General features: G+C 32.8%; 1 protein-coding gene across 1 annotated transcript; it reads right to left on the bottom strand.

Moving 5' to 3' along the window:
- Window positions 8,888-9,754, bottom strand: LOC109714995 (germin-like protein subfamily T member 1). Its single transcript, XM_020239771.1, has one exon. The coding sequence runs from the start codon at window positions 9,659-9,661 to the stop codon at window positions 9,002-9,004; it is 660 nt and encodes a 219-aa protein (XP_020095360.1). The 5' UTR covers window positions 9,662-9,754; the 3' UTR covers window positions 8,888-9,001.

The raw sequence follows: 10,897 nt of genomic DNA on the forward strand, positions 1-10,897 counted from the left end.
GACGTAGGAAGGTCGGATTTCGACGAAACTTGGTTTGCCGGATTCTAGACTTCCAGAGCAATCCATGAAGCCCTGAATTGCAGATTTTGGTTGAGGTTAGCTTGGTCGAATTGAGGATTTTCTGGACTGCTCTTGGCTTTGAGCTGAAAATGGGATTTTTGAGTTTTTCTTGATGTTAACTTTGTTGGCAGTGGGATTTTGGACCTGAGTTTGATCACCCTTCAGTAGTTGCTGGATTTGGATCTGTCCTCACCCGAATTGGAGATCATTAGGTGAGTAATTTGACATTGGAATTGGATAAATCCTAAGCTTAAGTGCTGAAATTGGAATTTTTAGTGGATTTTTAGTGGAATTGATGTTTAGACCCTGATTGTGGACCTTTGCTGGCTGTGAGCAGGTGCGCCTGGTTCTGACAGAGTGTTCCGTAGCTGAGTGACCATCTTGCCGCCAGGAATTACATTAGAGGTGGGTGTATCATCGGTTTCGCTCCTAAGTGCATGTTTAGTCGACGTGTATAGTTCGATTTTTGTATATCATGCTTTAATTCATCGATTAGCATTTTGGATGTAATATGAATATAAAAGCATGCTGAAATGAATGTTTATATTATACATGTTGGACTTGAAATTTGACTTAGGAGAAAACCTGCGTTTTCACCCGTCATATGCTTAAACTACCAGATTTAGCTCTAGGAGCCGTGATTCGATTGTATCGTTGCAGTATCGTTGCGATGGATACCTGGGGTAGTTTAGAAGGCATTTACGCCCGTGCTGAGATGCCGAGCTCATTTTTCAGCAAAGTGTAGGCTGTTTCGGGTCGTTGGGTACCGTTCGGGTTAGCGGTGGACCCAGATTCTTGTTTTAGTCACAGATTGTGCCGAGAGCACGTGGGTTTGGTTTGTAGACCTGTTTTGACCCTGTTTACTTGACTTTGGCTAGTTGGAGCCTGATTGAGCTCGACAGAGATACGCTGCATACTCGGTTGGGTAGCGCCCACGAGTGCCACTCCGGAGTCGGCTTTGTGCTTTCGCGTTGGTGTCGCTCATGCCAGTTGGACTTGCTCTCCACGGACCAGTTAGTGTGGATAGAGCCCGATAGTCGCAACGGGGCAGGAACGGGTGTATTCACAGTCCCGGGGACGGGTATGCTTACAGTCCCGATTGGATTGGGTCGGGTTGGATATTTTCTACAGTTGGTTAGTGTAGAGCATGATAGTGTAGTGTTTGATAGCGGTAGACTTTATTCCTGCATTTTACTACTATTCCTGCACCCTTCTGTAGACTTAGTGGGTGGACCGATGTTGTTTTGGGCGGTACCCACTGAGGACTACTTGTTTTTACAGTAGTTCTCACGCCCAGTTATTACCCCTGTTTTGCAGAGCCACAGGTTTCGGCTGCTGCGCCTTCCGCGGATCAGGATCGAGGCAAGGGCGTCACGAGTTAGAGCCCTACCCGACGTGCTAAGCTAGAGGTGCCCTACTGCAGGTAGATGTTTTGTTCGAGTTTATGTACATAGTGGACTTAACTCGCCAGTGCGAGTAGCTTTGTATTTTTTTGGATTTGGACTATGTATATGAAACTCAGTTTGTTTAGCTTCTGTTTTCTCTAGCAGCTCTCTACTACTGTTCGTAGTAGTGTTTGATTTACAAGTACAGCTATCGCTTCGTATACAGGGAAAATTCCTTTGTATACGGCGAATTTGTCGGTACGCCCGGAGAAAGTGTAATCCGGGGCGTGACAATATGACAGCTCTTGCAATAGTTCTATATGTGAGGCTAAACTTCTTAGCCTGTCTATAACATTTTGTATGGTGGCTAAAACCAAGAGAGTAAGAAAGTTAAATGTACTAGAGTTAGAGTAGTTTTAGGATATTGGATGAACCCTTGGGAAGTGGGGTGTTGGATCTTAGGTGGAGTAGCGCTATTATAATGTTTAATTCTAATTTTTATTAAGATTATAAATTGAATTAAAATAAATTTTATAGATATGATATATTAGATGTGGTAATATATTATTTTTATTATAAAAATGGCTAATAACACTATATTTATAAATATTATTTTAGTAAAATTAAGTTTAAGTAGAATTTGAAACAACTTATTTTTGTAAAAGCTTATATTTATAATAAATTTTGTATTCAATTATATTTTATATCAAATTCAATCGTCATCTTTTTTTACTATCCTCTACTGTTCCATAAAGTAAACACAAATGTAATTTTAGNTTAAAATTAAATTTAAGTAGAATTTGAAACAACTTATTTTTTGTAAAAGCTTATTTTTATAATAAATTTTGCATTAAATTATATTTTATATCAAATTCAATCTTCATCTTTTTTTACTATCCTCTGCTATTCCATAAAGTAAAAACAAATGTAATTTTAATTATTTTTTAGAATAGTGATGCTACAAAACAAACATAATATTTTACTTTTATTTATAACTGTCTCGAAATGATAAGTTATTTTAAAAATAAAAAAAATCTTAATATTCGTTATTTCCGAACCAAATAGGACCGTAGAGTACGAAAAATCGCCTTAAGATGAGTGACTTAGGACCTTCTGGTTGCCCTATCTTTGAATGCAGATGCAATCTATTTTCGCTTTTTCAATGAAAATAATATTATCTTATTTAGGGAGGAAAAAAAAGTACATCTTACTGGAGATAATTTGTTCAAACTTCCAAAATCAAGTACTATATTAGAATATATATTTGAGATTTTTTTTTCATTATGGTAAAGTCACGTACCGATGGCGATCGACAATCGACAAACTTGACGAAAAAATTCCACCTTGTTGATTATTTGCTCTTTTAGAAACTTTTTATATTGATTGAATGTAATTATAAATATAATATAATTAGAGATGAATATAGTTAAAAATAAAAAATTTATTTAATATGGTAAACAACATTGTAACTTAGAGATGAACCTTATTTTGTTAGAAATAATAGAAAAAATTGTAACTATAAATAATTTGTTTAGTTTTATGTGGTTGAGAAGTGTATTCATAACAATTTTATTATTTTTTATATGGCGTATTTAAAAGGTTGTCAGAGAGATAAGCTTTTATATATTTCATTTAAAGTTACTTTCTGCTACTGTAGCAGTTGGACTTACTTCAGTTAAGATATAATTTTAACTGCTACACTTGAGCCTTTTTCTATAGTTTCAAATGCATCAATTTAAAACTGTACCGAATTTGAATCCATGTATAGTTATAAGTACAGCGCAATTGCAGTTATTCAGTTTATTTCAAATTTTAATGCATTTGTGATTTGCAGTTGAGAGATCTTTTTAATTACTTTATATATTTTGTCATTTTATTTTATTTTTTTAATTTTAGTTTCGGATAAACGAGGACTACAAAGAAATTATTGGCCTTGACTAAAACCTTCCGTTTGGTCAGATATCATGATCCGACCACGTGGATTAGAAAATCTTCCGTATACCCGGTGCACCAAATAAGCAGCGAACCAAGTTGCTCTATCATTGATTTCTAATAATCAAAAAACACTTTGATTTAAAGAAAAGACGATGAAACAGATCTACAGAAAATGTTATTCCTATAGCATTATATACAGAAAAATTCTGCACACAAAGTTTTATGTAAAAAATTTGTATGATACAGGAGTACGATGGTTTGCACCGCATGCAACTAAAAATTTCTCGTTCAGCAGCCCTGGCCCAGTTTACCAACCTTCCACCCTGGATGAGTACAACTGGATAAGATGTCATCCCCAATGTCACTCAATGACAATGATATTTTATCGGCCGTCCTAGCACAACTAGCAAAAGACTTCGTGATTGAAACTCGAGGTTTCAAATTCGAATACTTACTGATTTATATTTTCAGTTAAATTTATTTCTAAATAAAGTAAAACGAAGCGGGTAGCATGCTAGCTACCTATTTTTCAAAAAGAAAAATGACAATGATATTTTACTATCAATCGTCCTAGCGTTCGGTGGTTGCTACGCGAGATTTGGAATTCAAATTTTAGTTGATTTATATTTTCAGTTAAATATATTTCTTAAACAAATAAACGAAGCAGATAGCATTCTATTTTTCTTTTTAAAAAAAAGAAAAAACTTCAAAAACCCCTCATGTGGTTTCGCACTTTTTTATTTTAGTACCCTGTGGTTTAAAGTGTGTCAAGTTAGTAACCTGTGGTTTCGCACTTCTCACTTTAATACCTTGTGGTTTAAAGTGTATCAAGTTAGTACTCTATAGTTTTATTTTTGTATTAAGTTAGTACCCTGTGATTTTATTTTTGTATCAAGCTAGTACCCTGTGGTTTTAAACCACAGGGTACTAAAGTGAGAAAGTGCGAAACCATAGGATACTCAAGTGAGAAAGTACGAATCCACAGGATAATAACTTGATACGCTTTAAACCACATGGTACTAAAATGAAAAAGTGCAAAATCACGGGATACTAACTTGATACACTTTAAACCACAGGGTACTAAAGTGAGAAAAAGTGAAACCACAAGGGGAGTATTTGAAGTTTTCCCAAAAAAAATAATGATATTTCACTCCCTACAGTATGCAGAGAAGTTCAAAATTATTTCAAGATCAGTTGCTCGTTTGATAAAAGAGTTAAACACGAGCTGAATTTTTCAGTTTGAAATCTTAACGAGCCAAGTATGAGTTAGAATTAGCTCGCTTGTGTTCGGCTGGATATAGTTTATATATATATATATAGCAATTTAGAAAGCTCGAGACAGTAATTATTATAAATTAAAGTCTGAAAACCCAAATATCATGCGAGTCATAATTTTAATGATTAAACATTCTATATATAGTTTCACACAATTGACTCACTACTAATTAAAAACGCCAAAATTTAATTCAAAATGGATTATTCAATTAATGAGACACCTTCTTTTCAAATAAAAAAGAAAAAAAAAAAAAGCAAATCATTGAGACAGCAAGAGTTATCCAATTTAATTATTAGGGTCACGAGAGCAATAACAGCATCTCTTCAAGAAGGGTTTAGATGCCCCCTAATTAATGCTCTCGGTGCAGTAATTAGTAAAGCAACATTTCATTGAACAACCGACCGTCCCTAGAGCAAGTGGCAAAGGGCTTGGTGGTTGGTACTCGAGACTCAAGTTCGAATCCTAGTTGATTCACATTTTCAGTTAAATTTATTTCTAAATGAAATAAACGAAGCGGGTAGCGTGCTACCTATCTCTCAAAAAAAAAAAAAACATTTCATTGAATAAAAAAAAGAAAATATTTTCAAATCCGAGTAGTCAGTAGCGTGTGGAACTCAATAAGCTGTACTTTGAAAATCCGCATTAAACACACACACGAAAACAGAAAAAAAAAAAAAAAATTTCTAATTGGAAGCAAACACTAGGAATATTCTGAAAATATGCTTCCATTTAATTAGCTGCATTGTGAAGATCAAATAAGTCATATTATGTGCACGTACGGATAAACCAGATAACAATTCGACAACTACATAATCAATAAATAAAAATATGTTTTATAAACTGAAACTACAACATCCCAAGAAAAGATAGAATTTTACTAGAAATATTATGTTATTTTAAAAATCAGATAGATTATGTTATCCAAAAAATCAATATAGTATGAAGCGACGTCATATGATATTCAGATATAACAAGGAAAAAATCTCTGTGCGCCAATGATTTATAAGGTACTAGAAGGTTAAACTAAACATATTAAATTATCTGGTAATTCTCCAATAACTATAGTTGGTAGAGAATTGTGTTTAAATATTTTTATATTTAACACTCCTCGGACTTTTGCTAAGCCCATAATATGGACTAAATTTAAATAAGAGAAAACCAATACTGATAGAACCTGCAGGCATGACTCAAACTCTGATGTTATATTAAATAAAATAAAATAATTATTACACTCTAAAACTTTAAAAGCTCGTAAAAAATAATATTTTATATTTAACAAAAAAAAAAAAGAGAATCATTTTCATTGAAAAAATTGATAGTAGCTTATTGTGGTAATAGTGGTAATATGTTATTTGAATTTTGTTAGAATGTTTATACAGTGGATATATTCGGTGTAGAGAAAAGTCCCTTTCATGATTATGTATAAGATTAGTACAAGTGTCCTCATCATAGGCCCTCGCTACATGGTCTATCCTCCCACAAAAGATGGCTAAGTACTAGCCATGCAATCAATTTTTTATACGTAATTACTGCTACTCAACTAAATAATCAATTATTTGTGTCTACCAATTAAGCAACACTCATATTGATTAGCTAATTAATACTAGCCTAATTAAATTATCTAATTGATTAAATAAATTAAATTAATGAGTAGCTAATTAATTAATATATGGGGCAATTACTTATATATATATCTTTCAAAAGTTCCCTAACTACTTTCTTATTTATCTCTTATAGAAAGCTAATATTAAATATACTCTTTTAAGATTCAATGTCTTTTATATATATTTCTAAATAGTGAACTTTTAGTAACAGCGTTATCTATATAAAATTATCATTTTGCTCTTTAAATATATCCTTCTACAGTCACCAACTTTTCTTATTTATTCTTAAGTTAGGAAAAACAATATTTTAACTTTTTATTTTTCATATATATCTTCTATCGTCACCAACTTTTCACATTTGCTCTTAAGTTAGAAGTAAAATAGGTTTTTTTCACTATTTGTTAACTATGAAAGAAATTTAACTCATATGATTTAATGAGCACTATCAATAGGAGCATTTTTTAATAAAGAAAAAAAAAATATAAAAGGTTTATTTGGAACAAAAAAATAGTAGGGATAAATAAGATATTTCAGAGGTTTTGAAGGGTATATAGGCAATTATCCCTTAATATATTAATTTACTTTTTTTTATTATTAATTAACTATTTAATAGGCAATTCATTACCTTCTACAATGTTCATTACTAATTACTTAATTGATTAACTTACTAAGGTCTTATTTAGTATCATAATTATTTTTTATTTTTTAAATATTTATTATATATAATTGATGTGTTGGAGCTAGACATACTCTTCTTTTCTTTTTTTCCTTTTTTTGACTAGTATACAATGCATCCAACTAAGTAACAAACGATTGCTCGTTTAAAAAAAAATTTGGAATAAAAAACAAGTTGCTTTCAATTTTTTTTTTTTCTTTTTTGTAACCTTGTATATACTGCAGATGAAATGGTTATAATCAATCCGCTGTCCACACCTACATCTTTTGATAAACAAAATTCTATATAGAAAATAAAATGCAAATAAAGATACCAAACAAGGCATAAATTATTATTTTTTATTATTTTGATGTTTATTAATAAGATAAAAAATATATACTTTTAAATTTTAACTACTCTTAGTTTTACTATTTCAATATTAATATTTAAACGTTATTTTTCTTATTTTAGAGAATAATCCAATTCTTTTCCAAATAGGAAAAGTTAATTAGATTAGTTCTCACTTATTCCAACATGCCAGAAATAAACAAGGACAGTTTACTTTTGTTTACAAACGATATTTTTGACTTTTTGTTTACTAAATATGGATCGATGACCAACCCGTACGTGTCTCATGAGATAATTAATTAATAAATTAATTAATCATATTTGTAATTAGATTGAACTTGACATGAAAATTTCAATATAAAATACACTTTTCAGACGACGTTTCAAGAAAGAGTCCTTAAACGTTTCTACAATATAGCAAATACCGACGTTTCAAAAAGCGTCGCTATATAAATCTTCTATCGTGGTGACTCTTTATTTGCTGATATTTTAATCGATACTTTCAAATGTGATACTAGACTATATTAGAACACTTTTAAAAATCTTTAAATATATAAGAAAGAGAATGCCTTTCAATGTTACTCTTCTTGTAGCCAATGGAGGCTTGGGAGGGAATTATTACAAATTAATATATTCCACCAAGTTGTCCCTGTAGTTCTAATATTTTACATTTATTATACTCTCAGTCACGTTTGGATTCAATCGATAATATTGTAATAGGATGACAACGTAAATTTGAATTAAACAAAAAAATTTAGATAAAGCTAGAAATATTCTAGTTTGCTTCATATTCAAGATCTATTGCTTTGATATTATGTAAAATATATATTTTTTTAAAAAAAATTGAGCTGCCAAATATAAAACGGAGCTTTTTCATATGTTGTTTCAAAAGTCTCATCTCCATAATATTTCTAATATGAAATATACGCACAACTACAAAATCCACACACTATATATGTACGGTATTTTATAATATTCCGTTTTGAGGCAGGCGCACGTGACTAACTGGGATTTAACTTACTTATTTTGTTCACATTAGCTATAAACAAATCACGCATAATCCATTACATAATCCAACATTTTATTCTATGAATCGCGGAGACTACTAACATAGTCCCCCATGCAAGAACATCGACAAGAGCATATATGCATATATATATAGAGCTAGGCTGGTATACTATCGGTAGCACGGAGGCCTCCGTACTACCAAGTTATTTTCAATGATGCGGCTTCCAAATTGACGATCGGCTCAGTTAGACTTGATCTACACTATTGAAAGTATTTCGAAACTAAATTTCATAATTTTTCGGCATCATTTACCTATCAAACAAGTAGTCTAAAAATGAACGGTTGAAAATAAAAATCTCATAAAAAACAGTAATAAAGAATTCAAAATTCAAATCGGAAGTATTGGTCTTGCTATTGATGTTAAGTAGAATTTTCTATTAAATTTTCATCTAATTTGGATACTTCTACACCGTTGAACTTAAAAACGCATCATATCTACCATTAAAATTGTTAATTTTGGAACCTTTTGATCACTAGCCAAATGATGTCGAAAAATTATGAAATTTAGTTTCCAAATACTTTTAANATATATATATATATATATATATATATATATATATATATATATATATATATATATCACCATTTCTTAATTAGCTCTTATTATACCATGCACACAAACTAAATGATTAATTAGTTTGTGTGCATGGGGGACTAACTAAATGATTAATTAGTTTCCGAACTTGGACTTGATGAGGTCGATGATCTTGTCGTCCACCTGGAAGGTCCTGCTGAGCACGGCGTCGGGGATCGGGGGCTTCGACCCGAACAGCGTCACCGACGACACCACCGTCCCCGGCAACTGGCTATTGAACGCGGTGATCTCCAGCGCCTCCCCTTCACCGACGTTGAGTTCGAAGTGCATGAGCCCCCGCGGGATGATGAAGTTCATCCCCGGGCCGAGCACCTTGGAGTAGAACACCCCTGCGGTCGTCACGAACCCGACGAGCACCTTCCCCTTCACGACAAACCCTAGCTCGGTCGCGCGGGGGTGGATGTGCGGAGGGTTCACCCCACCGTGGGCAATATCCACCCGGTTCATCGACAACCCAAGCGTGTTCAACCCTGCGAAGGTCAGCACGTTGGCCGGGGTGACGCTCGACCCGAACATGTTGTTGGTGTTGCCCGCCACGGATATCGCGGAGGAGAAGAAGTCGTCGGGGACGACGGTGGTGTTCCGCTTGCACGGGAAGCCGTTCACAGCGACGGGGGAGTGCAAGTCGGCGACGCAGAAGTCCTGGAGGGGGTCGGCGTCGGCGGCGAGGGACGTCGGGATGAAGAAGACGGTAAGAGAGAGGGAGAGGAGGAGGAGAAGCGAATTGGCCGCCATTGTAAGCTTAATCTATGAATAGGATGAGAAGGATATATACTGATGGATACGTTAATTGTGAGGAGGAGAATGAAGCTTGGTGCTGTATTTATATAGCTAGGGTGTTGAGTGATACTTTTTCAAAGTCATATATATGCAGTTGTTGAATAGTCATCGATTGGCTATCCATCTGCATTTACATGACCGACATATAATAAGAAATTGGACACGTACGCAAGAGGGCTACTGTGGGTTTGGATAAGCAATTGGTGGGGGAAATAATTAACTAATTCAGAACCTGTTCTTTTGACTTGACCGTACGAATTAATGTAGTTTTGAACGTAAACAAGTTAATTACATTGTAGCCCCATGGTACGTACGTATTGAAGGATCGATCCTTCCCTGAAATTTGGAAGATCAATTAATTGACTAGGAAATATAGAAAATTATAAGAGTCTTTGATTACTGGAAAATAATCATCAAATCCCGGGAAGCTAGCTAGTAACATTTTAATGAAAAAAATAAGAAGATATAATATTTCAAGAGTAGTAATTAATCGAAGGTTTAGAAAAAGAAAAGAAAGCAAGGGTACGTGTATAGAGTGTTCGTGTATTATGTAACACATGATCATATAAAAATATTTGATTAGTTAATGCATGAAGTGTCAAAGTGCCTTATATATTTCGCAACACATTAATGCTCAATATAAGGATAATATTTTATTATGTGCTCAAAGGAGTTTCGCTTTGGTTAATTAGTTGGCATACGCTAGCAGTGACAACTTAATATTTCTTTTTCTTGAGAAAAAATTAGCACCCTATCTACTTCATTTATTATGCCTGTGTGTCTGGTTCGGGATTAAAGGGTGGGATAACCCCTTAACACCGGATTTAATCCCTAACACCCAATTTGGGGGGTGGGGTTAGCTAGCTAACCCCACCCCACCCCAGGAATAGGGGTGGGATTAACTTAATCCCACCCCTATTTAATTTTTTAATGTAGATATAAATTTTAATTTTAAAATTTAAAATTTTAAAAATTTATATATTTTAATTTTAAAATTAATATTTATTTTTTAAAATTTAAATTTTAAAATTTTTTAAAAAATTATTATCTTTAATTATTTAAATTTTAAATTTGATATTTTATATTTGTAACTTTAAATTTTTTCATTTGAGATTTAAAAATATAAATTTTAATTTTAAATTTTGAATTTTAAATTTTAAATTATTATTTTAAATTCTTTTTAAATTTTAA

This window comes from Ananas comosus, linkage group 9 (genome assembly GCF_001540865.1).
Source record: "Ananas comosus cultivar F153 linkage group 9, ASM154086v1, whole genome shotgun sequence".
NCBI lineage: Eukaryota > Viridiplantae > Streptophyta > Magnoliopsida > Poales > Bromeliaceae > Ananas > Ananas comosus.

What these genes read in the sequence shown, in the direction of transcription:
- LOC109714995 (XM_020239771.1), bottom strand. Translation starts at nt 9,661, where the DNA reads ATGGCGGCCAATTCGCTTCTCCTCCTCCTCTCCCTCTCTCTTACCGTC.